Raw genomic sequence first — 26724 nt, forward strand, 5'->3', positions numbered from 1 at the left:
CTTAATTGTTGCAAATCTCCAAAAATTTTTCCAATATATATATTTATTCAGGGTCAAAGCTGTATAACTGAGAGGAGACCTCCACATAGCCTTTAAAGGAATGTGGAGAACCGACCAGGGCTTCTGACCTAATGTCCAATCCTCACATTCTCATGGTGCACCCTGTTGGGTATCTACTTGGATACTGAACGAACGAGGATGGGCTGACAATTTGGGATTTAGCCAACCAAATTGTATTCTTATTGGTTAAACCAAAATAAAAAAAAATGATGGTACAACATGACAAAATTCCATGCCGGCTGGGGCGTCGCCTGGTTAAACAACGCCCCCATTGTTTTTGCCAGGGAACCAGGGCGAACAGCGAAAAGTCAGCTACTGGAACAAATCTGAAAACAAATCCCAACTCAACATCACCAGAGTTAAAGATCGGTACTACGAACATAAGAAGCCTGAATGGCAAAGAAATGGAGCTGGCTGAGGAATTAGATAAGTACCAGATCGACATAATAGGGGTGACTGAAACAAAAAAGACAAAAACTGGTGAGATCTTTCTTAGCAGTAAATACAAAATGTTATATTCAGGCAATGACAATCAAGGAAAAGAAGGAGTAGCCATAGTATTCAACACAAAATACGAGCCTAATCTTCTTGAATGGCAGTCAGTCTCAAGTAGAGTAATGTGGGCAAATATAAGAATGGGGAACTGGACAATGAGACTTATTTGTGAATATGGTCCCACAGAAGGTTCTACTAAGGTAGAAGTGGAGGAATTTTTTGAAAAAGGAAAAAGGAAAAGTTGGTCCTTGTTGGGGATCTAAATAACAGAGTAGGAAATGATTGTGAGACATACAAAAATATTTTGGGAAAATTTGGAGAAAAGAGCAAAGCTAATAATAATGGCAAATATCTGTTGGATTTCTGCTCAGGACATGGACTGGTTATTACTAACACCATGTTCCAACATAAAAATGTGCACAAATTCACATGGAGAGAAGAGGCTAGGAATAAGAAAAGTCTCATTGACTATGTTATTGTTGATAGTGATGTTTTCACCCTGGTGCAGGACACCAGAGTGTACAGAGGATTGGAAGTGATCACTATTTAGTCTTGAGCAGGATAAAATTGAATTTCATATTCAAAAGAATAACATGTAAGAAAGTTTTAAAGCGAATAAAAGTTGAGCAGCTCTCAGATGTGAACTGTAGACTAAAATACACAAAGATTATTGAAGAAAAAATGAAAGCGTTTGAGAACAGGAATCAACCCTTGGAGATTCAGTGGCAAACTCTGAAGAAAACATTGATTGATTCTGCTGAAGAGGCATGTGGTGAGGTTGTCTGCAAGGATAAAAAAAATCAGAACTCCCTGGTGGACACAGGAAGTTAAAGAGGCAGTGAAGGAAATGAAGAAAGCATATCAAAAGTTCCTGTCAAATAAGCTTGTGCTCTTAGAGAATACAGAGACAAATGGAAGAATGCTAAACACTGTAAAACTAGCTAAACAAAAGTCATGGGAGGACTTTGCTATGGGAGAACCTTGTAGGGAATGTTAATTGTCCGCGACAATTAACATTCCCTACAAGGGGTCTGCGACAATTAACATTCCCTACAAGGGGTCTGCGACAATTAACATTCCCTATAAGGGGTCCGCGACATATTAACATTCACTACAGGAGGTCCACGACATCAAAAAGGTTGGGAAACACTGGTCTAGAGCATTGTTTCTCAACTGGGGTTTCTCGGAATTCCACGAGAAATAATAATGAATAGCAGTGCCAAATAAATGAACTTAAACAATGGAAGAAAATAATAAACATTCTCTGAAAGGAATAAATTCGAGTTCACATAGTTGTATTAACTCCCACTAGGATGTGAGGCAATGCCATGATCCACTTATCATACGACAACTGGAGCTAGTTCTAGCGCTAGCTAGTGTGCTTATGAGTCAGTGCAAGCAAGACACGCGAGAAGCAGTCGGTCTGTTATCAATCCTATGTGTTTTCTAGCGTGTAGGTACATATTCACTCATTAATATGAAAAGTTTGTATGTTTTCTCGGCTGAACTCCACTTTACGGTGATCGTAATTTTTGGGAAGGTTACTCCTTTATTTCAGGTTGCAGTCGATAGTTTGAGCAATCGATTTTTGTTATTTCATCAATTTATTAGTTATATCGTTACAAATTATGCATTTAGGTGTTATGTATTTATGAAAGTTAGACTTGAATAAATAATAATTATGTTTAAATAATATTATTAATTTCATTATTTGGTACTTATGCATTAATGGGGGGACACCCGATTTTTTATGATTGTTTAATTTCTTTTTATTATACTTTTTCTATTATATTTTATTAATTTACTAAATATTATATTACTAACATAGCTGAATCTGTTTTATAAACTAATTTTTTCAGCCCTTTAACCAATTTTTTTAAAAAACATACCTTTAATGATAGTGTCGCATGTATTAAGTATTTTTATTGTTTCAAGACCAATTTCATTTGAGCTACGCGACAACCACTGTTAGCTAACCTACGTGAAAATATATTCCCACTTTCAATTCGATATATCGATAGTTTGTTCTGAATGGTGAATAAGGTTACATAAGTGATTTGCGGATGTAAACAATGATCACCGTATACTGGAGTTGTTCCATTTTCTCTCTCTCTCTCTCTCTCTCTCCCCATTTTCCCATGTATTTCTTTTGTTTTCCTTTATTTATGTTTTGTACTTCAGTTTTATTGTCTAATTTTGATTTATCATCTTTTTTACATTTTTTATTTTAAAGAAATTTCTAACTGTTAAAATGTGGAAATTTTTGAAGAGAAAAAATCCAGACAATTCTGAAGAAGCTAGTGATGAAGAATTAGAATCTCATACTGAATTTCAAAACACAAATACAAAAACGAATACAAAAAAGTTTCGTCTTTACAATGAAAATTACTTATCAATGGGCTTTACATTGGTGATCCAGATTGTCCTCTTCCACTGTGTCTCGTCTGTGGCAAATAACTTTCAAATACAGCAATGGCTCCAGCAAAATTGAAAAGACATTTCATTAAAAATCGCAATGATATGGAAAATAAAAGTGCTGATTATTTTAAAACACTATTGCAATCTCGAAAGAAACAGAGTGCAGTTTTTATGAATAAATTCAGTGTCAGTGAAAAGGCTCAGGAAGCAAGTTATTTGATAGCAGAAATTATTGCACAGAAAAGGAAAAGTCACACAGTTGTGTGAGAATCTAATAATGCCAGCATGTAAAATTATAGTGGGTAAAATGCTGGGACAAGATGCAGTACGAGAAATTGAAAATATTCCACTTTCAAACAGTATGATAAGTCGACGTATCCGTGATATGTCAAATGACGTTGAGGAGGTTTTTGTTTGATAAACTGAAAAATAGCAGTTTTTCCATCCAAGTTGATGAGTCATCAGATCTTACCAATAAATGTTACATTGTAGCTTTTGTAAGATTTTTTAATGAGGGTGAAATTCAAGAAAACTTTCTCTGTTGTAAAGAATTATCTATTCTCTGCTTGTCTTAGGTAATTCTTTACAACAAAGAAAGAAAAATGCTGATGCTGTTTCAACACACTGTTTTATTCACAGAGAAGTGTTGATGTCAAAATCTCTTGGAGATCAACTGAAAAAAGTTTTTGATGCCACACAAATGGTTAACTTCATTAAACAAAGGCCAGTTCACTCCAGAATGTTGAAAAATCTGTGTGAAAACCTGGACAAAGAGCATATAGATCTTTTGTTCTATACAGAAATCCGGTGGCTAAGTAGAAGAAATGTTCTAAATAGGGTGTTTGAGCTAAAAGATGAATTGCAAAGATATTTTCAAGAAAACAATAAACAAGATTTGGCCAAGTGTTTTGAAGATCAAAAGTGGGTGCAGATGCTAGTCTATTTAGTCGATATTTTTCATTACATTAATATGCTGAACAAGTCGCAGCAGGGCCCTGGAGAAAATATATTAACTTCAAGTGACAAGATTCTTGGATTTAAAAGAAGGCTGAATCTTTGGAAAAATCATGTTGCAAAAGGGAATCTTGATATGTTTAAATTACTGGTGGGGCTTAAAAGTAAAGAAGAATATCATCAAATTTCAAGTCTTATTGTAACCCACCTAGAAGAACTGATGATAAAAATCGAGCATTATTTTCCGTCCCTTCCAACACAAATGCATGATTGGGTGAGAGATCCATACTCTCATCCAATCAAAAATCTCTTAAAGTCCAGTTCTCAGGTGAGAACTGGACTTTAAGAGAAGAGGAAGAACTTTGTGGGCTGCAATCTGATCGTACATTCAAGATGAGATTTACTGACCTATCCCTGGATAAGGTCTGGATTTCTGTTAAAGAAGAGTATCCTACTATTCATAGGAAAGCAATAAATATATGGCTGCAGTTTTCAATGTCTTACATGTGTGAGCAAGCTTTTTCTTGTTTGACAAGTATTAAGAGCAAAGACAGAAATCGTCTCCTTTCTGTAAGATGAAAGCCGTGTTTGTTTATCTAAAAAACCAACCCGAATTAAGTATTTGTGTACCAAAAGACAAGCACAGGTTTCCCATTAGAAAATTAAACTTTATTATTCATATTTGTTTAAAAAATAACAATTCTTTGGCACATAGTTTTGTTTATATGACATTTTACTTTGATTTATCTTATTATTTTGAAAATTGCAAATAAACGATAAAGTTATTATAGCACTTATTTGTTTTCCTCATGATCTTTAAATTCATAAATAATAAAGAAAGATACTAACAATGATATATATAATTATTTTGTAGGGATTCCCTATAACATGGATATTATTTCAAGGGTTCCGCAAGAGCAAAAAGGTTTAGAAACGCTGGTCTAGAAGCTAAGGCTTGCTGGTGCTAGATAGCGGGTGCCTATGTATGGTGCCACAGCAAACCTACGGCTTTGTCCCTGTCTTTCATTCTCAAGTTTATTAGGACCCCCTCAATAAACTCTACCTCATTTAGAAATCATTTACACATCAGCCAACAGTAAAAACAGAAAGCATAGAACATCAGAGACACCAACAAATACATAATCTTTTTATGTATTTGTTGGTGTCTCTGATGGTGGATCTGAATAGAACAAGAAATGAAGAACAAGGGCAACCTTAGACTTGCTTGTAATACAAGTAAACAAATTAAAAGAGGATGTAAGCCAGGGCTAGATATATATATGCAGAGATGGACAAGGATTGGTGGTATCTAGTAACACAGAAGGAAAAGAATGCTGCACCTTCATTGGTTATCCCTAGATAGTCTTTTCCAATCTGATGGCTTAACACTTGTTAATTGGATGTATATATCCAGGGCTACTAACCATCAGAATGAAGATATCTTGCTGCATACTAGCCAAACTTCACTGATTAGAATATTCTACATTGAAGTGCTTACCTATTCTGAGAGTTTAGTCCTAGATACTGCTAATATTTAATCTATATTAGCTGTCTCAAGAAGAATGTTTTCAGTCCCCTTTTAGGTTCAGTAGTAATTTGTACTATTTTCAGATAAGAATTATCTGCATTCTTTAATGTAATTTTGTTTTTAATACTTTTTAGTTGGAAGTCAAATAGAAAACAGTGGAGAAGATTCTACGTGGGCTGAAGCCAGAATTGATATTCGTAAACTTGGTCAGTTTCTATTCGGACAGCAAGTGAATCCAATCCGTGTAATATGCAGTAAGGCTCTTTTTAGATGCTCTTTAGTTTGCATAAATTTTGCTGAAACATCTATACAGTTAATTTGTTATTGTAATTAAATCTTCTAACACCTTTTTTCATTCTCCAAAGGGAGTACATAGGACGTAACTTTTTTTTTAAATGTTTTTCAAATAAACATTACATACCACAGAGAAATTACTAAAAAAAAGTCCTGTTATGTCATCAAATAAAACAATCAGTAAGACTTGCTTTCCAGGACAAATGGGCTGAAGGAATTTAAGTGGTTGTGCTATGAAGACAAAGTTTCATTTTGTAATATAGGCGAAAAATATCCTGGGCAGTAACAGTAACTCTAGATTACTAAGATTTTTGAGGATTTTCTTTATCTTTTTTGTGAGGAAATATTTTGGTTTCATGAGGTATCCAATTCAAAAAAATACTGTGACATAGACTTGGCCAAAAATTACCTAGAAAACATACCTTTAGCAGCTCAAAAAAAAAAAAAAAATATATATATATATATATATAAATAGTTGAATACATTTAAGTGTTCAGATTTTATTTTTTAATATATATATAAATATTTTTAATATAGCTTATTACATAGCTAAATTCAGTAAACCGTTAATTGACTTCAAAATCTTGATAGCTCTGCTAAACATGCTTATATATACAGGGTGGTTCAAAATGCCATGTACAAACTTTGATGGGAGGTAGAAAACATCAAAATCATGACCAGAAATATCACCTGAAAGTGATAGTGGTGCTGTTCGCCAGCACTCCAGGTGAGCAATTGGGGCTTCCTCATTCAAGCTTTCAGCATCGTACGAAGAACATGTGTTGCTTTATGAACGCTGAGATGGCAGACATGCACCTCGTTTACCATATTATGTATCCAACTACTATTGAACTGTTCAGTTATGCCTAATAAAGTTTTTTACACTACTTACTGCCTGGTGTTATTTCTGTATCTTTGTGTTCCTATTAGTACCTTCCGGTGGCATTTCCGGCCATGCTTTCCTATGTGAATATGGTTGATTTTGATATTCTCTATCTCCCCTCAAAGTTTGTACGTAGAATTTTGAACTACCCTATATATACACACACACTCACACACGTACAAGTCCAGTCCAAGCAGTAGAACAGTACCAAAATAAAGAATTTGTGTGCTATTGCTGATGTCGTAAACAAGAATTTGTTAAGGAAATCCAAAAGTAGAGTTAGTCTTCTTTTAGATGCTTCTATAGATACTTCAAATGAGGAGGAACTTGTCTTTTATATGAGATAAAAATATAGATATAAGTTGAAAGAGGCATTTACTTCCACAATCCTCGAAAGCTCAACAGCCACAGAGTACTTTGATACTTCTGGGAGTGAAAAGAACACATTCTTGTCATGGAAAAAAACTAGTAATTGGTTATTCTTTAAGAGATACTTGTGCAGTGAGGTTTCTTCAGTTCACACAAAAACACAAGTAAATAAGTGCATGATATTTGTTTAAAATTATATATTTCAGCCTGAATATTACAGGCCATCATCAGTGGCCTGTAATATTGTATGTTAGTTAATTACGAGGTAGAAAGCAAACAATGGAGTGATTTGAAACAGTGAAAGCTGCATAATACTAGGGTGGTCTGAAAAGTTCTCGGTCTAACAATGAAAAAACAAATTTATAATTTCAAAATTATTTTTATTTTTCAACATAATCTCCCTTAATACTAATACGTTTATTCCAGCGATGCTCCAGCACCATTATCCCATTCCTGTAGTGGTTTGCAGTAAAATCTGCAAAATACCCCTCTACAGCTGCAATCACCTCTTGATTCAACGAAAAATGCTGACTATGAAAAATTCATAGTCAGAGCCTTTAATTTTCTCATTGCTAAAACACTTTTGTGGGCAGGTGCATTGTTCTTTTTTGCTGCAAACCAGGTCTCTTTTCTCACGAATTTTTTCGTCTAGTCTGGTTAAAAGATTGTAGTAATATTCTCCAGTTATTGTTTTACCCTTTTCAAGATAATAAACAAAATACCTTTAGCATCCCAAAACTGATGCCATGACTTTCCTGCTGATGGAACTGACTTTGTCTTCTTTGGTGCTGAACAAACTAGCTTCTGGCCACTGTTTTTGAATTCTGATGTGTAATGGTGAATCCAAGTCTCATCCATAGTAATAAATTGATGCACAAAATCAGTTTTATTCTTGTTAAAACGTTCCAAGCACTGTTCAGAGATTTTCATGCGAGTGTGATTTTGATCTCTGTGAGCAAGTGCAGCACCCATCTTATGCAAAGCTTTTTCATATGCAATTCTTCATGTGTATTAGTCCTGTTGTATGTCTGAACTATTTCATTTCAAAAGCCAATGGTTTCCTCTGCTTTTTTTTTTTTTTTTTTAGAGTTGTAGGAATTGTGTTCTTTATCCAAATTTTATAAAGTTTATTCATCATTAACCACATTATGAAGAATCTGTGTTTTATTGTTGCCATGTCATTTAATTTTGAAGTCAAATATGCTCCTAGGTAATTAAAACCATTAACTTATTCTATGGTTTCATGATTAAGTGTTTCTTGCAATTTTCATTATCTTTGTTTTACTTGAATTTATAATCATAATTTCTGAATGTTTCTTGTAATTTTGCAATTTGGTATTAGATTTATCTGCTAATTACATCTGCATATATATGTGTGATTAGTCTTCCAGTGACTTTTACTCCTTTTGTTGAGGACAATGTTTCTTTAACGAGTTCTTGGATGAAAATGCTAAAAAAAGGCATGGAGAGAGTGGACATCCTTACATCATTCATTTGATTTAGAATTTTTTAGTTGTAATATTTTGATATTGAACTATTGCACTTGTATTCTTGATAGTAGTTTGAACCAAATCTTAGTGCTTCAAAGTCTATATTTTTCTTTGTTAATATTTGAATAAGTTTTTCTTGATTGACAGAATCAAATACTTCTTTAAAATCCACAAAACAGCAATAAAGCAACTTACCCCCCTTATCCCATGAAATTTCGGCAGACCAGAACAGTAAAAATATGATCAATTGACCATATCTTTACTCTTGACCTGATTTTTTTTTTTTTTTTCTTTCTAAAGCCTTGTTTGTAAATGTTATTTAAACAATTCTATATTATTTTTACAAAGATTTTGAAAATAAACAAGATTTTGGCTATTTTCCACATTTGGGATAGTTCCAATGAAAACAATATTATTGAAAAGTTTGGTTAGTTGTTTAATTAGATCAGGTATTTCATCTAATTAAGTGAAAGATTTACTTCTTCCTCTAGGATTATGGGTGTTGTATATTTCTCACTGGTCAATATATGTGGATGAAAGCTTTTTTTCTTTAAAGATATTAGAGAAGTAATTGTACTAGATGTGTTCCCTTTCTCTAATATTTCCAGTACCTTGACTTGAGAATTTTCATGATGGGTGGTGAAGGAATATAATCTTTGATAATCTCTTTAACAGTAGAGTAGAGAAATTTGGAGTCATGATGTAAATAGACTTCTGTAGATTTGTCTGCTTTATCATTCAGCCAATCTATTTTTGCATTTTGGCACATCCTGTCTAGCTGGTTTTTTGTAGGCTTCTGTAATATGTTCTGTTTTGGTCATTATATAATTTATTCAGATGTTCTTTAGCCTATGTTCTCTGTTTCTGTAATCTTATTATTTCAGGTGCGATCCAGTGATTTGGTTTTATTGTTTTTTTCTAAAAAAAAACATTCATTTTCAACATTAATTTCTTCCTTGTTTTGTCTTTCCTTTATACATTGACTGATCTCATTTTTGATATGCTGTTGTAACAATATCCATGTTGAATTTCTTCCAGATTTGGTTTGAAGTGTTTTACTTTTTTTTGTTAAATATTAATCAGATCTTAGCAGATAAAAGTTCATGATTTGTATCCAGTTCAGCACTACAAAGGGTTTTGGCATTTAATTACATGATTTTACAGTTTTGCAAATTAGAGAAGTAATTTGCCGATATTCTTAGTATTTAAGTGTGGTCAAGTCCAGGTTTATTTGTGGGAAGTTCTAAAATAAAACACGGTGTTTGCAACTGAGAGATTATTTTCTCTACAGAAATCAAGGCAGTACTCTCCTCTCTCTTGTTTCTATTCCAAATTTCTCCATTACATCATGCATGTAGTTTGAATATTGTCCAGGTTTGGCATTAAAATCATCCATAATTATTAGCAGATTTTATTTGTATGTTCTGTCAATTTCCTCTTGTGGTTTTTGATGAAATCAAATGTTCTCCTTCTCAATGTGAAGAATCAGTTGCATGTCTGTATTATTTTAATAAAAGATTTTTCTGCTGCGAGTTGCCTGAGATTGTACTATGTACTAGGACTACTTGCATTAGCTCACACTAGTAATCGCCAATACTTTATAGTTTACTATATTCGGCATGAAACTCTCTGATTCCAATCTTTGAGTTTCTTATTCGGTTTTAAAACAATGTGGGATTTAATATCCCCTTAATTTAAATAAGATTTATTTTCTTTTGCTTGTAGGCTGATGGCTATGATTCTGGATGAGATGGGTATAACTTCCTCAACACTGTGGGAAAGATATGGACCATGACAACTACTCCTCTATGTGTCAACCTGGGTAATATAGAATGTTTCAGATTTATATGGCCCTTGTCCAGTCCAGTGTGTTTCTGAAAGATGACCTGTGACACTTCAATTATATTTCTCCAGCTCTTTCTTCATCAAATACATCTTTCCAGGTTTATACAATTTCTGAATGTTTACAAGTATGTAGTGAATGGATTTCACTGATCCATAACTAATCTCTCATTGTATCTCTGTGGCATAAGATTTGGTGCTTTGGCTTCCCCATACACAGTAGCATTATCGACACTTTTAGCAATATAATCCATGCAGATATGAGGCATTAGGATTTGATGTAGCCTCTTACCATTCCTCTACTATATTTACCAACTTAGGTAAGGCAAATACCTGGAAAAGAAGGCAGATTCCCACTGCAGTGAAGAAGAAAGTTCAGTAAGACAGGAAAGATGCTCTTGAATACCTAACATTGGGGAGAAGTAGTAAGATAAAAAGCAGACAAAAAGTCTGCTTTCTACAGATAAGCAGACTATCATCATCAAATTCCTGAAATGTACCCTCAAGGAGGGGTGTACAGGATATGATAGTACTACATGAAAAATGTCATCACTAAATTCCTATCTACAATTTTCCTCCAAATAAATTTGTTAAGACTCCAATATTATCAGATCTTATATTTCTGTCTTCTAAGGCATTTTTTAATACATCAATCCACCTATATCTTGGTTTCCTCTGTGTCTTTTCTCTGCCAACCTGGCAGCGAACACTTGTTTTGCTAATCTTTCCTCTCCCATTCTGTTCAAGTGATCTGAGACTACCTGAGATTAGCTCTGCTAACAATGTCAAGTTCTTTCCTAATATCCTCATTTTTAATATATGATATTGGCATTAATGCCATCTGTTCATGCCCCTAATCTTTCCCAGGATTCTCATATCTGTGGTTTAGTTTTTGGTCAAGTGTTTTATTATTTACCCAGCTCTCAGATCCATAAGTTAAAATTGGTTTGAACACTTATATACAGCTAATTTAGTGTTTTGACTAATTTCTCTGCTTCCACATAAATTTATTCAGTTGACTTCCTACCAATACTGGCTTTATTGACACTGTTTCCATATTTAATTTACAACCTGCATTAAAAATTGTGCCTAAGTATCTTATGGTTCTATAGGTTCACAATGCAATTGATATTTTCATCGTCCTTGTCTTGCTGACTTTCATACCATATCTATTACAACAGTTAGGGAATCTTGCAGACCAGTAGCAGATTTATTTAAAAGTATAACATCATCCACTTAAAGCAAAGAGCTGAGATTAACATCTCCAATTTTGATATCAGGTTTAATACCACTTTCCTTCATAATGTGATCCATATAGATAATGAATAACAGAGGGGGATAATATACATCCTTGCAGTGGCAACTGGTACATAAGCATAAGCACTGTGATGCAGCAACATCCCCAAGGAAAAAATGAAAACATTAAATTTTGTTTATAAATAATATAAGCACTGTGATGCAGCAACATCCCCATTGTTATTTATATCCTTGCAGTGGCAACTGGTACATAAGCATAAGCACTGTGATGCAGCAACATCCCCAAGGAAAAAATGAAAACATTAAATTTTGTTTATAAATAATATAAGCACTGTGATGCAGCAACATCCCCATTGTTATTTATAAACAAACAAAATTTAATGAAAACATAAATTTTGTTTGTTTATAAATAATAACAATGCTTACATTATATAAATAGAATACAGCATGTTAAAGGTTACAGTTTATGTTTCAACATTGATTGAATAGTTAATTAGAATTGTTCTATTAATGCTTTAGATTACTAAACAAATGCACTACGATCTAACGCAGTGTCGGAATTATCACGTTCAGTCAGTTACGGCTAGACTCGCCAATATTCGTTTGCACTTGTCACTACACATAACAAGTGAATCTGACACTGCTCGTTGAGCAATGTCACTACAGATAAATTGTATGCTTGTGCGTGTTCTTTCTGTGAGATACGAAACTTTTATTATTGGTGTGTGTTCATGGTGAAAGTGAAATATTTTTGGTAAATATATTTTCTCAATTATCGTTACATGAAACAAATGCACTATGATCTAATGCAGTGTCAGAATTATCACGTTTGGTCAGCTGCGACTAGAATCGCCGATATTTGTTTGCACTTGTCACTGCACGTAACAAGTGAATCTAACAATTTATCTGTAGTGACATTGCTTGTTGAGCAGTGTCACTAAATTGTATGCTTGTGCACAAAAATTATTAAAATTTTATTAATATTAAATTTAATATATAAGATTTTCAATAAAGCAAATTTTTTAATATGTCATGCATATCAAGGGATTTAGGCCTAGCATGGGATGTCCTGGTTTTCTTTTTCCTAATGGCTTGTACTTTGCTTGTTTTGGCAATTTTTCTGTTTTCATTCTTTGAACGTGTTCCATCCATTTGTTTATATTTTTTAATTTTTTCTATTACTGTTTCTTGGTTTAATTCTTTCATTTCTTTTGTGATCAAATAGGGTATACTTTGCAGTTTTTCTCATAAACTTCATTTCTGCTGTTGTTAATCTTTGTCTTTTTGTTTTATTGTCCAGATTTCGTTTCCATACTTTAAATCTGGTTTAAATATAGAGTTAATTGCACCTGTTGTTTTTAAATATTTTGCAATTTTTACGTTTATATCTTTTTCATTTTCATATGTGATCATACATCCTAGGTAATTAAATGAATTCACCTGTTCTAAGATCTTGTTGTCTATTACTATTTTAGTTCTTGCTGGATCTTGTCCTTTAAAAGCCATAGTTTTTGATTTTTCTGTTGATATTATCATACCATAATCTTTGGTTATCTCATTTAGATCTAAAATAGTGTTGGATTCTGAATGAAGAGAAATTTAAATTATTAACTCTCTTCAAAATCCAACATGGCAAAGGCTACATTTGTAAATATTATTTAATGTAAATCACTTATTTATAAATTAATATTCATATAACTACCTATAAGTTGATTTAATATTTAATCAAAGATGTAATAGTAATAAGACTCTGTATTAAATATTAAGCTATTTTATTTATTACTATATTAATATTATAAGAACTTGTATTTGCTAATTGAAATGTGTTCTCTGTTTATTCCTATTTGTAGAAGTTTAACGTTATGCAATAGATCAATTTTGTTGTCATGGAGACGTATATAAATGAGTGAGCGCGAGTTTGGAAGTGCATGAGGAGAATGTTGAAAGTTTATTGAAAAAGATCATGAGAGCAATTTAGGCAGGAAGAACGGATATATAAGGAGGAACGCTGAAAATATTGAAAGAAGGTAAGAGAAAAGGAGATAGATAGGAAATATATATATATAGAGAGAGGATTGGCATTTGGTTAGAATCAGAGGATACTCAAGCAGCTAATTAAAAGTCCTGTAGTCGAGAAGCGGTTAGTTAATAAGTTGTAGAATAACAATTATAGCTATGGAAGACAGCTGAGTGACTACTGAATGAATGGCGATACTAGAATTGAGATTTAATTTCAGGGCCGAACTTTCAAGGACACACGGAATCTTTGAGAATAGTAGAGGCTGTAAAGTTGAAGTTTAACGATAGCTGTGTTTAGAATTATAGTGTCTAAAGAATTAATTGAATACCGGAGGAATGGACAACTGTGCATAAATAAGTCGAGGAATTATTGTGTGTTACCTTAATTCATAAGTGATCAGTAGTACTTCATGCAAGAACGTTTGATTATGTGCGTTGTAACCGTTGATTAATTCAGTTATTGCTTAGATTTATTTCAATGAGTGCCATTTGTTGTATAAAGTGTTTACAGTTATAAAAAGTGTTTGTAAGTTGATGAAGAAAGAAGATTATCGGTAAGAACATTCTAATTTTTCTTATTTTGTATATGCAACACCCCACTTAAAATTTTCCCTGGCCACTACCGCATCCTTGTCTGACAAACATTAAACCATCTTCCTGTACTTCCTTCAATTCTAACTGCTAACTTACAACTCAAATAAAGACTAAGCATTGCTTGATGTAATGCCCCATTGACACCATACAACTGTAGCATTTTGAATAGCTTTTCTCTTGGCACCTTGTCACATGCCTTTTCCAGATCTACAAAACTTAAATACAGATCTTTGTTATATTCTCATAAATTGAAAATATGATCCTGACAGCCTCAATTTGGCCTGAATCCAGCTTGTTCTTCACCAAGCTTCCCTTCTACAATCCTCAACCGTTTCTCAAGTATACTTACATATAAATCTTACCAGGAACACTCAGTAGATAAATATCTCTGTAATTCTCACAGGCAGTTTTATTTTCCTTTTTATTTTATATGGGTACTATGAGAGCTCTACTTGAATCATCTGGCATTCATCCCTCTGTCCAGGCCTTCTATACTATGCAGTGCAGCCACTAAGACTTTTATACCTCCATACTTGAGAATTTCTGGTCGAATATCATCTACTCCTACTGCCTCTCCACATTTCAGGCTTTTTCTACTTAAAATATATGTATTCCTGATTGTATGCCTGTTGAGTGTTTTCTATCACTGCTTGTTTCATTTAGCAATTTTTGGAAGCAATTACTATTACTTCATACATTGAGGATATATTTTTTCTCCAGTTTTCATGTCGCCTTTATTCTCTAATTCCTTTTACAGCACTCTTTCCTCCATTTCTGAGTTTTTCAAATGCCTCCAGAATACTTTGCCACCTTCCTAATATTTATTTTCTATGTTTCTACCGAAGTCTTCCCATGACTTTTATTTAGCTAGTTTACACAGTGTTTAGCTTTCTTACATTTGTCTCTGTATTCTCCAAGAGCACAGGCTGACTTATTCATCATGAACTTTAGATATGCTTCCTTCTTTTTCCTTCACTGCCTGTTTAATTTCCTGTGATCCCCAACAAGGACTAATTTTTCACTGTGTCAGTTGCTTTCTCTAAAGCCTAAAAAAAATTCCTCCACTTCTACCTTAGTAGAACCTTCTGTGGGACCATACAATGGAGTGCTTAAGTTGTATAACTGAGAGACTTTCACAGTTATACATGTATTATGTATAACTGTGAAATTTAAATCATGCATAATTGTATTATGCATGATTTAAATGTTCATACTTAAGTTTCTGAAATTGAAATGGTGGAAAAAATTATATCTTTCTTTTACCAGAAAAGACTGAAAGATTAGGAAAAGTGATAACCATGTTACAAACAAAAATTCTCCAGTATTTGCATTCAGTACATTGGGAGCAATGTACTGAATTTGCAATTATTTCAAATAAACTGAAAGCAAAAAATCTGTAGTATACATTACCTTCTAACAGTATCAAGAATTGTGTATGTTGGTTATTTCAATTCATTCATCATCAGATAGTTGAAAGGAAAAAGTTGGTATTAAGTTCATAAGGTGATGGGATATTACGAGGAATTTAATTGGTTTTAGAGTAAGAGTGTAACTTATTTTTCTTTGACATGTGGATGAGATTAAGTAAGGTCTGTGTGACTTATTCGTATATTGGTTATTTTTTTATTTCTGAGCATTGTAATTTCTTTCTCAACTTCAATAATGTATTTGGATTGTATATCATTGCTATTAGTTTAATTTTAGGGGATGTAAAAAATACATTAGTCTGCAGCCTATACAGGCTTTATGACACCTCTCTTGATGAGTCTTTGGACTCATCAAGGGAGGACACCTACTCTACAACCTCACCACTTAATCCACCAAGTATAGCGAACCGCCACTATTTTTTTTGTCTGCAAATTGTGTGTGTTCTCAAGGCTGATTTTGCCTGTATGCGAGATGAAAAACCTGACTTTCCAGGAGAAAAAAATACCTCCATATGTGATCCAAATTACCTTTAACTGAAAAATCTTACAAAGATTCTTGTCATGAGAAAAATTAAACTAAGCCTTTCCAATCAAAGGGCACAACGTACAAAGGTACGTTGTTCCCTTTGGTTGCTATATGATATGAAGAGACCTCAATAAAGGTCGAAACTAGTCTGGGTAGTGGCTCTTCCCTTAATGCATAATATTATACATATCCGGAAGGAGATGTGTTTTTCATTATGGAAGATACTGAGATAGGAGTGTTGAGCTTGCTCCACATTTGCAACGAGTTGCCCGGTGTTGTACCACCTTACCCCAGTCCTGAAGATACTTTCAGGCGCACTTTGTTCGCTCACACTTGGATAAAGGATTAAACTAAATTTATTATAATATCACTCCTATGGTACAATAAGGAAATAGTTTAGAAACTTAAGGTTTGGTGAGTTGTTCAATAAGTATTGACTAAATTTTCACTTTTTTCTGTTATATTGCAGATATTGCTCATAGCAAGATGATCCACTTTTTCCTACTTCGTGATGGTGTATCTATGCAGTATTTGCTTCCTTGCATTTCTTCATGAACAAGAAAAGAAAAAAAAATTTGTACTAATCTGATATAATAAACTATATATGGCTTTTCAAAGTGACTGAGCAGAAAGAGAAATACATTTTAAAATTTACTTTATTTTGCATATATTAGAATATTCAACTAGGGAATGGAAGTGGGGGGATTACCAGTGTTACTTCCTTTTTATCTTCTATCTCCTAGTTTTTTTAAATAAAAAATAAGTTAAATTTTCTAATGGAGACCTGTTCCTTTACTCTAAATTCTTTTGTTGTGCCCATACATGAGAGGTTGGTTGGGAAAGGAGGTACTTGTCTATATCAGATGCGCATGACTGTAGATTGTATTCCCTAGGGAACACATCAAGGGGAAGACTGTTCCATAGTATAGCAGTTGCAGGGATGGAGGAGGAGAAGAAGAAACTTCTGTGGGTTTCAAAATGCACTATGTAGGGATGTTAAGTAGCAGCAGCTGCACGTGTTCCAATGAGCTTAGTACTAAGTGGGGGAATTATTGATGCTATTTTCCTTGGAAATATTTGTAGAAGACAGTGCAGAGACCAATCGTCTGTGTGAAAGTGGAGGAAGGGAGTTGGTAAGAGATGGGTCATTAATAAGTCTGATTGCTCTCCTCTGTATGGAGTAGAGCAATTTCAGGGAGCTTTTGAGGGGCCCATCCCGTATGTGGGGAGCAGTATTCGATGGTTGGGCAGATTTGTGATGTGGCTAAGGTTAATAGCTGTTCAGGGGTGAAGTAACATCTTGAGCAAAAGAGAAATCCTAGTTTTTTAGAAGTTGAGAATGCAATGGTTATGTGTTTGTGCCAGGAGGATGTCAGGGTAATTTCAAGAAGAGAAATCTCAGATTGTTTGGAAATTTGGGTATTGTCAAAAATAATACTGGGAGAAACTGGTTCTTTTTTTTTATGAGAAACGAGACAGTACTGGGTTCTATTTGCATTGAACTTGACTAGGTTATCTGCACCCCATTGGAGGATGGCTTGGAGGTCTGAATTAAGGGCAGTGGTAGTTGCTGTGAGTTGTGTGGAGTAAGGTTTATCAAAAGAAAGGGAGGAGTTCAATGTGCTGTCATCTGCAGAACTGTATATATTGGGTTGGAGGTAAGCTGAAGTAGGTCATTGATATATAGTAGGAAGAGGGATTGATGAAAGGACAGAACCTTGAGGAACCTCAGAATTAGTTGAATGGTGAGAGGATAAGGAGCACCCACCACCACACATAGTGAGCATCCAGACAGAAAGCTGGCAATCCAATTAGAGATCTTGAGATAGACCAAACGATGGTAGCTTGCTTAGTAAGCCATTGTGCCAGACCCGGTCAAATGCCTTGGAAATATCAAGTCCAAACTGCTTGAGATTCGCCAAACTTCTCCATGGCATTTGATGAGAGATGGGTGACACATGTAAGCAGATCTCCTGTTGATCGGCAGCGACAGAATGCATACTGGTAGTCATTTATTAGACTGGTAGCTTCAAAGTAATGTAGGAGTTGAGAAGTGATGATTTTTCCATTACTTTAGACAGGACTGAGGTGAGCGAGATGGGGTGGTAGTTGAACAGCAGTGACTTGTCGCCCTTTTTTGGGAATGGGTTGAATATAGGCCAGTTTCCAGGCTGTGGGATAGATATCAGTGGAGTAAGACAGTATATATAATATAATAAGGGAAATAGGATAGGAGAGTTCTGGTGTGCAAACCTTCAGGACAATTGGAGGAATGCCATCAGGGCCAGGAGACTTTTTTTGTGTCTAATTTAGACAGCGTTTCTTTTCTGATCTCTTTCTGGCAAAAGGATATAAGGTATTGTATGTTAGGCATCTGGAATGGTTGGGGGACATTTGCCATTGGCAAAGTGCAAGGCCAGGAGATTAGCCTTTTCTGTAGGAGATGATGCAATGGAGCCATCTAGATATGACGTGGGAATAGCATTGGGCAGAAGTTATGGCTGATTGCTTTAGTGAGAGACCAAAAGGCTTGGCTGCCATTTGGACAGGCTGGTAATTTCCTGCTTTTTTTTTTTTGCTCTTTCAAACTCTGTTTTGGAAGCATCGATTTTTTTTTTCATTTATTTTTGGCTTGGGTATGAGCTCTGGATGTGGTTCTTGATCTATACCAGTGATGGTATGTTTGGTTTTTTTTTATTTGTACTGCCTTGGCACATCTTTTGGAAAACCAGGGCTTATTTAGGGAATGGCAGGTCAGAGTACTGTGGAGAATGTATGATTCCATGCCAGTGAAGATTACTTTGGTTATGAGTTCAGTGCATGTGTTTGGGTTGGAAGGTCGGAAGCAATAGTCTAACCATGGGAGTGAGGCATAGAAATTGGGGAGTTTGTCCCACTAGGCACTGTTGTAATGCCAAACTATTCTTGTATGGTAGTGGCTGTGCAAGTGTTTCCTGGGGGGGGGGGGGATGAGCATGAGGTTGTTGTGGTCAGAATTGCCTACCAGGCCCTCTACTTTCACTGTGTATTTAGAAGAGTCATTGGTCAGGAAGAGGTCTAGGGTGTTTGGGTTATCAGGTATTCTGGTTGGTATCTGAACGAGTTGTATATAAGGGCATTAGTGATGGCAAATGTTTCAGCATTTCTGCTTGCAAGATCTGTACAGCTGGAGGAGAAAAGCCAGTTGGTATTGTGGACATTAAAATCTAAGAGGATGATTTCGTTGTTGGGAAAGTGGGACTGGAGAAAGTCAATTTTTATTTAGGGAGAGGAAATTAAAGAGCTCAGTGGTTGGTTGCATTTGGGGAGCGATTTGTTTATTCATATTCATATGGAGTTTCCTCCCCTGTCCCTATTGGGGCGAGTTGAGCCCATTCGTGGGTGGGGGGGTTAAGTATTTATGGCTGTAGATGTGTTCACAGGGCCAGTTTGCAGGATGAAAAACCCCAGATAAACTGAGGGAAAACCCTGCTGTCCACACCCAAGACCGGCTAACGTGGCTATGGTTGAGGAAGATCCTTAAGCTCCTCACGTCGGTGATGGGAATCGAACCTAGGACACTCCTTCCCCACACATATGGTTGCGAAGCACTGGGGAGTGATAAAGACAGCATATGAATTTGAGTTGGGTAGCAATATTTTCACCCAGAGAAGATGAAAGTTGGGCGCTCTGCACAGATGCCACCCTTGGGTCAAAAGGAGTTAGTGTGTAGTTTGGGAGGTTCAGATGAATAGTGCTAGAGGGAGGAGAGATCTGAGTTTCTGCCAGAAAGAGTAGGTGGAATTTGGTAGACTGCAGGTGGTAGTGGACACTGTTAAGGTTTGAGTTTAGGCTACGGACATTGGTAAAGTGGATTTGTAGGGTTTTGTGAGTCATATGTTGGACCACAGGGGTCGTTTTTCATACTTTTATTTCAGTATTGCTGTGTTATAGTTATAATTTTTTTTGGCAGTAAAGAAATTTACTGTAAAAACAGTCCAATCTGAAGTCAGAGAATAGTTAAATTTTATTATTAATGAAAGATAGTCTATTTTTTGTGGTGAACTTAAAGACTAAAGGATGAATTTGGACTGTTTATAATTTCATTTAGCATGGTGTTCATGCTGTGGGATTTTTTTCTGGTATTTGGTCAGAAGAGCCGACTGCAGTGGTTATATTGTTTGATTATGCTTATTTTGAAAATACATCACTTCTTGATACATATTTTTTTTGGAGGAGGGTGGGGGGGGGTAATTTTAATTACAATTAGCTTCATATTGCCATTTCTTTCAAAGTAGTATTTGTGTTTTTGAGTATGCAGTTCACCTCTGAGAGCTGCTCAACTTTAATTTAATGTGCAGCAGAACTTTCTTACAAACTTTTCTTTTCAGTATAATAATATTTAGTCCTTGTCCTGAACAGAAATCTAGCAGGTACTTACCATTATTATTATCTCTGCCCTTTCTTCTAATTTTCTGGTGTTTGTTTCCTACTCTGCTATTTAGGTCCAACTTTACTTTTTTCATTATATCAACTATCTTCCCTCATGAATCAAAGTTCTTCCAACTTTTCCTTAGTACAACCTTCTGTTGAACCATTGGGATGAAGTTTCATTGTCCGATTCCCCATTTTAATGCTTGTCCCCATCAGTCTCTCAATATTGCCTGCCATTAAAGATTATCATGTTTGGTGTTGAAGATTAGCCTTCATCCTCTCCCTGAGTATAACATCATGTTACTTATTATCATCATTCTCCTGACTTCCATGGAGTCACAAGACTCATTGTGGAAGGTCAACACAAAGTCATATCAAATAAATACAAAATTAATGACGGAAAATCTCGCGTAAAAAGATTTTTTTAATAGTATAATTTGCCTGTCACAGGCATCTTCAGTACATGTTAAGCTCAAATTATTAAACAATAATTGACAATTCCAAAAAGCACCACCTAAGTAGCTAGTGTAAGATAACTAAAAAGGTCAAAATTTTCTAACAAAATAAACAAAAAAAAAACTATTTCAAACTGGATTATTTCAAGGGTAAACCGGATTATTGTAAAGTACAATAAAAAGTTAGGAAAGATTAGCTGATTTGTAAAGTACTATTTCCCATAAAGGGGATATGTATATATATATATATATATATACACGTAAATATATATATACGTAAACCATCAGATCTGTTTAAGTCAGGAGAGTGGAGTAAAGTTTCATGTTTCTTTATAAAGCCGTTCTATGAGGAACAGACTTGTGAAGGACTCTTGCCTTTTACCAGTGAACTCTATGGTTAAGATGGCATGTTCTGCAAGTCCAGACTGTTCAGGTTTAAGGTACTGAATATAAGCCTGGTGTTCTTCTAGTCGAATAGAGACAGATCTTCCTGTTTGTCCGAAATAAGATAATCCACAAGAGCAAGGAATCTGGCAGACACCTGGATAATCAAGATGTGGAAGCTTGTCCTTAGGAGAAGTGAGAAAGGTGGAAATTCTTCTGACTGGTCGAAAGGCAACAAAAATATGCAGTGGTTTTAAAACTTTTGCTATACATTCACTAATGCCGTGTACATAAGGGATAGGAATGCACATTATTTCTTCTGTATTTGAAGAGGAAGACATTAAAACTACTTTGAGTAGTTTTGATGAAAGAATTCTTGTATCCATTAGATAGAAAGGAAGAAGTAATATATTGCAGTTCTTTCTGTAAGAGATTGTCTGAACAACGAAAGGAGTTGGCTCGATGAACCAGTGTTTTAATAGTTCCTGCCTTTTGACTGGGATGGTGATGAGATTCAGCATGGATATAATGGTGAAGAATTAGATCTAAAAAGACTAACTGCTTATTTGATTCTATTTCAAGGGTAAACTGGATTATTGGATGAAGTGCATTTAACTTAGTGAGAAACTGTTGAAGTTCATCAGAAGAGCCATTCCAAATAGCAAAAATGTCATCTACATATCTGAACCAATGAGTAGGTCTGGGAGAAATGTTGTCAAAGATACATTCTTCAAAATGTTCCATAAAGAAGTTGGAGATAGCAGGAGAAAGAGGATTTCCCATTGCTGTTCCTTCAATTTGTTGATATAACTTAATTTTAAGGGAAAAATAGCCAGAATGTATTACAAAATCAAATATTTTTACAATGTCTAAAGGAAATTCCTGTTGCAGTAATTCAATACTTTCAGATAAAGGAACATTTGTAAATAAAGAAACATCTAAACTGATCATATCAGAAACATCCAAATGAAAATCTGAAATTTTATTTTTGAAATCTAAAGTATTTTTTATATAAGTATCAGTTCTTCTAGTTGAGGAAGGGAGTAAATTTGATAAAAATTTTGTAATTGGGACAACCTATACAATCTACAACTGGCCTCAATGGAATGCCTGGTTTATGAACTTTCAGAAGACCATACAATCTAGGTGTACGACCGAAGAAGGTTCTAAGTTTTTTTTTTTGATTTTCATTCCAAGTCGATACATTATCTATAAGAGAATTAAGTCTATTCAATTGACTCCCGGTAGGATCCGATGCAAGAGGCCTATAAGTTGAATAGTCGCGGAGTAATAGGGACATTTTTCTCTCATATTCCTTCCTATCTTGAATAACTACAGCCTTCCCTTTATCAGATTTCGTAATAATTATTATTATTCTTCAGTGATTTCAATGCTTTAAATTAGAGTAAGAAAGATTAGGACGAGGAGGCTTGGCATTAAAGAGAATTTTCACACATTCAAAGCGTAATCTGTTGGCTGTTTTTTATTATATAAAATTTTCGCGAGATTTTCTGTCATTAATTTTGTATTTATATGTCTACTCACTGAGACTACTAAGTATTTATATGTCTACTCCCTTACTAAGAGTTATTGCAAGACTTTATGGAGTCTATTTCCAAACAATCTGCTAGATACATTAAAGTCGAATACCTCTATGTTGTGAAAAAAATCCATAACGGGAACTTTATTAGGAGCAACGGCGAAATCATAACCATTTGATAAAACAAAATGTTCACAGTCTGTTAGAGGATGTCCAGAAACATTGATAACTACTTTATCTGTATCAATAACATTATTACTAGGTCTAGGTAGGCTGACCAGAGATTCAAACTTGTGTTTTAACTTATCACGAGAATCATTAAAGACCTTTAGGTAAGAATTCAAAGATATATGTAATATAGTGTTAAAAAGTACAACCGTTAAAATAGATTCTAGAGCGTTCTTAGAGACTTTTTAGCTTCATGTAGGTGATAATTTAAAAGACTTACTAGCTTTTACATAGATCCGATGAGCTTTTGGAGACCTGAAAATTTCTTTTATTTTACAGCAGGTAGGAATAACCTGAGCTATCTTACATCGCTTTAGGAAGATTATTCTGTTAATGCATTTAGCCTTCTTTACCAAAACTTTACCGTATCTAGCAGATTGTTTGGAAATAGACTCTCCATAAAGTCTTGCAATAACTCTTAGTAAGGGAATACAGTGAGTAGACATATAAATACAAAATTGATGGAAAATCTCACGTAAAATGATTTTTTTAATAGTATAATTTTCGCCTGCAATATATTACTTCTTCCTTTCTATCTAATGGATACATACAAGAATTCCTTCATCAAAAGAGCTTTGAGTAGTTTTAGTATGTCTTCCTCTTCAAATACAGAAGAAATAACGCATTCCTACCCCTTATGTAAAAGGCATTAGTGAACGTATGGCAAGTTTTAAAACCACTGCATGTTTTTGTTGCCTTTTGACTGGTCAGAAAAATTTCCACCTTTCTCACTTCTCCTAAGGACAAGCTTCCACATCTTGATTATCCAGGTGTCTACCAGATTCCTTGCTCTTGTGGATTATCTTATTTCGGACAAACAGGAAGATCTGCCTCTATTCAACTAGAACATCGGTCTTATATTCAGTACCTTAAACCTGAACAGTCTGGACTTGGAGAACATGCCATCTTAACCATAGAGTTCACTGGAAAAAGACAAGTCCTTCACAAGTCTGTTCCTCATAGAACGGCTTTATAAAGAAACACATGAAACTTTACTCCACTCTCCTAACGTAAACAGATCTGATGGTTTACGTATATATCCCCTTTATGGGAAATAGTACTTTACAAATCAGCTAATCTTTTCTAACTTTTTATTGTATATATATAGTTTTTTTGTTAGAAAATTTTGTCCTTTTTAGTTATCTTACACTAGCTACTTAGGTGGCGCTTTTTGGAATTGTCAGTTATTGTTTAATTTGAGCTTAACATGTACTGAAGATGCCCGTGACACACAGGCGAAAATTATACTATTAAAAAAATCTTTTTACGTGAGATTTTCTGTCATTAATAATTTTGTATTTATTTATGTCTACTCACAGTATTCCCTTACTAAGAGTCTATCATACCACTCCTTAAACTCATCCACTGTCTGCACATTTGCTTGCAGGAGCATGAAATGCAGGCAATGCATGTCATGCTCCTGCACTCTGTGCAAAAAACTTATTTCTTACCCCTTTTACAACTTTCAGGGATGGTGCCTTGTCCTTCCCTGTGTTCTACCCCTATGAAAACTCTCCTCAGTGTTAACATGATAATCCCCCTTTTGTCTTCTATCCACTAAACATTGCAGTCGGCATGCCCTCGGTCTCTTCTCATAATCAACATTGTACAGTCATATCATTTTCGTCGTCTCCAAGTTTACTGCATTCCCTTTGAATCCCAGTGACCAGATCTGAGCACAGAAATCCAGATGTAATAGTCTCATCAAAGTTTTATACAAAGGAAAACCACACTTATCTCTCATGGTCAATGTCCTCCTCAATGCTGCAGCAGTGCCCTGGGATGTCTTCACAACATGTCCTCAGAATTTCAAATCTCTGTCCACAATCACCCTGAGATCCCTTGTTCCCTACTTCTTCCAGTATAACCTCACTGAGTGGAGTTCCCATCTGTAGGGCCCAAATTTGAAAACCTTGCATTTATTTGCATTAAACTATCCCCATTCCTTTGTCCACCTTTCCAGCCTATTCAAATCCTCTTAGTCAAAACATGAGCACCGTTACTAATAACCTTCCCAAGCTTCACATAATCTGCAAACATCTCCCTGCAGTCTTGTGACAGTATCATTGACAAAAATTGAACGGCAGTGGTTCTAGTACTGAACCCTGTAGAAGTCCACTTGTAATCTTCCTACTCCCTGAAATCTACCACAGACCAATCTCATCCACTAACCTGACATCCAAACTATATGTTGCAACTTAAAAATCAACTTGTCATGTGGCACCCTGTCATATGCCTTTGAAAAGTCCAAAAAATGGCAGTGCATTAAACTCATCCATTGCTCTTGTTACCCTATTGCAAAAAGTTACCAGATAATTAAAACAAGAGTGCCCTTTTACAAATCCATGCTGGCTTGCATAAATATAATATTGCCATAAAGGCAAGGAAAGAGGCAAATATGGATATCAGAATAAATAGGGAAAAATTGAATCAAGTTAAGACATTTAAATATCTAGGAAGTGTGATTAGCAGTGATGGAAGATGTAAAAGAGACAAAAGTAAAGAATAGTGATGGGAAGAGATGCCTTTAATAGAAAATGGAATTTATTCTTAAGTAAAATGAACAGAAACTTAAAGAAAAGACTAATAAAATGTTATGTGTGGAGTGTTGCCCTCTATGCAGCTGAAACTTGGACATTGAAGAAAGAAGAAATTAAGATTTTGGAAAGCTTTGAGATGTGGATTTGGAAAAGGATGGAAAAAATCAAATGGACAGATAAAATAACTAATGAAGAGGTCTTAAAAAGAGTAGAAGAAAGAAGTCTGTTAAAGAGGATAAAAAGAAGAAAGGGAAACGGGATCGGACATATTCTGAGAGGAAATGGAATCATCAGAGATGCCATCAAAGGAAAAAGACTCAGAGGAAGAGGAAGAAAAACAATGGTAGATGACATGCTGAATGCAGACAGGTACACAACCTTGAAAGAGAAGGCTCAGAAGAGAAGACCCAATTCTGTATATGAGCTCTTACCAATTTCTCCAAAATCTTAACTACAGAAGAAATACAAATAGACCTATAGTTTGATATCTCCATTCTACTGCCACCCTTATGCTATGGTACTATCTTACCCACTTTCCAGGAACATGTCCCATTGCAAGACCTTTTATTGCACAGTTAGTTCCATGGCACATTCCTGTAAAACACATGGTGAAATTCCATCTAGGCCCCCTGCCTTATTAACATTTAGTGCAGCCATCCTTATTCAGAATACATCTTCTTTCTTCATTTTGTCACTCATTATCCTTCTAGGAATATAGCTGCTGTACCAGAATGAAACATTCTAATAAAGTGATCATTAAATAGTTCAACTATGTCATCTGTTTTGGTCACCCAATTCCAATTCCCATCTCCATCCAGCAAGGTAGCACCCTATAATTTTTTCTCCTACTTATTAATAATTAGTATGAAAATAGACCCTTCAAACTCTTATTTTTATTTCACTGACACATTAATTGATTGTTTCAGTTAATAGGGAGCATTATTTTCCCAAAGCCCATGACAAAGGCTTAATTGGAGTAAAATCAGCACAGGGGAAAGAATTGCACCA

General features: G+C 34.8%; 1 protein-coding gene across 1 annotated transcript in view; it reads left to right on the forward strand.

Moving 5' to 3' along the window:
• Window positions 1-16773, forward strand: part of Hus1-like (Hus1-like checkpoint clamp component) — a 98599-nt gene extending 81826 nt beyond the window's left edge. The window contains exons 7-8 of the mRNA XM_090405576.1: window positions 5590-5709; window positions 16626-16773. Of these exons, the coding sequence (XP_090261702.1) occupies window positions 5590-5709; window positions 16626-16711 (206 nt within the window). The 3' untranslated portion in view covers window positions 16712-16773. The remainder of the gene's footprint in view (window positions 1-5589; window positions 5710-16625) is intronic.
• The last annotated feature ends 9951 nt before the right edge of the window (window positions 16774-26724 follow it).

This window comes from Typopeltis vanoorti, chromosome 15, assembly GCF_054136105.1.
Source record: "Typopeltis vanoorti isolate ZY-2024b chromosome 15, IOZ_Tvanoo_1.0, whole genome shotgun sequence".
NCBI lineage: Eukaryota > Metazoa > Arthropoda > Arachnida > Uropygi > Thelyphonidae > Typopeltis > Typopeltis vanoorti.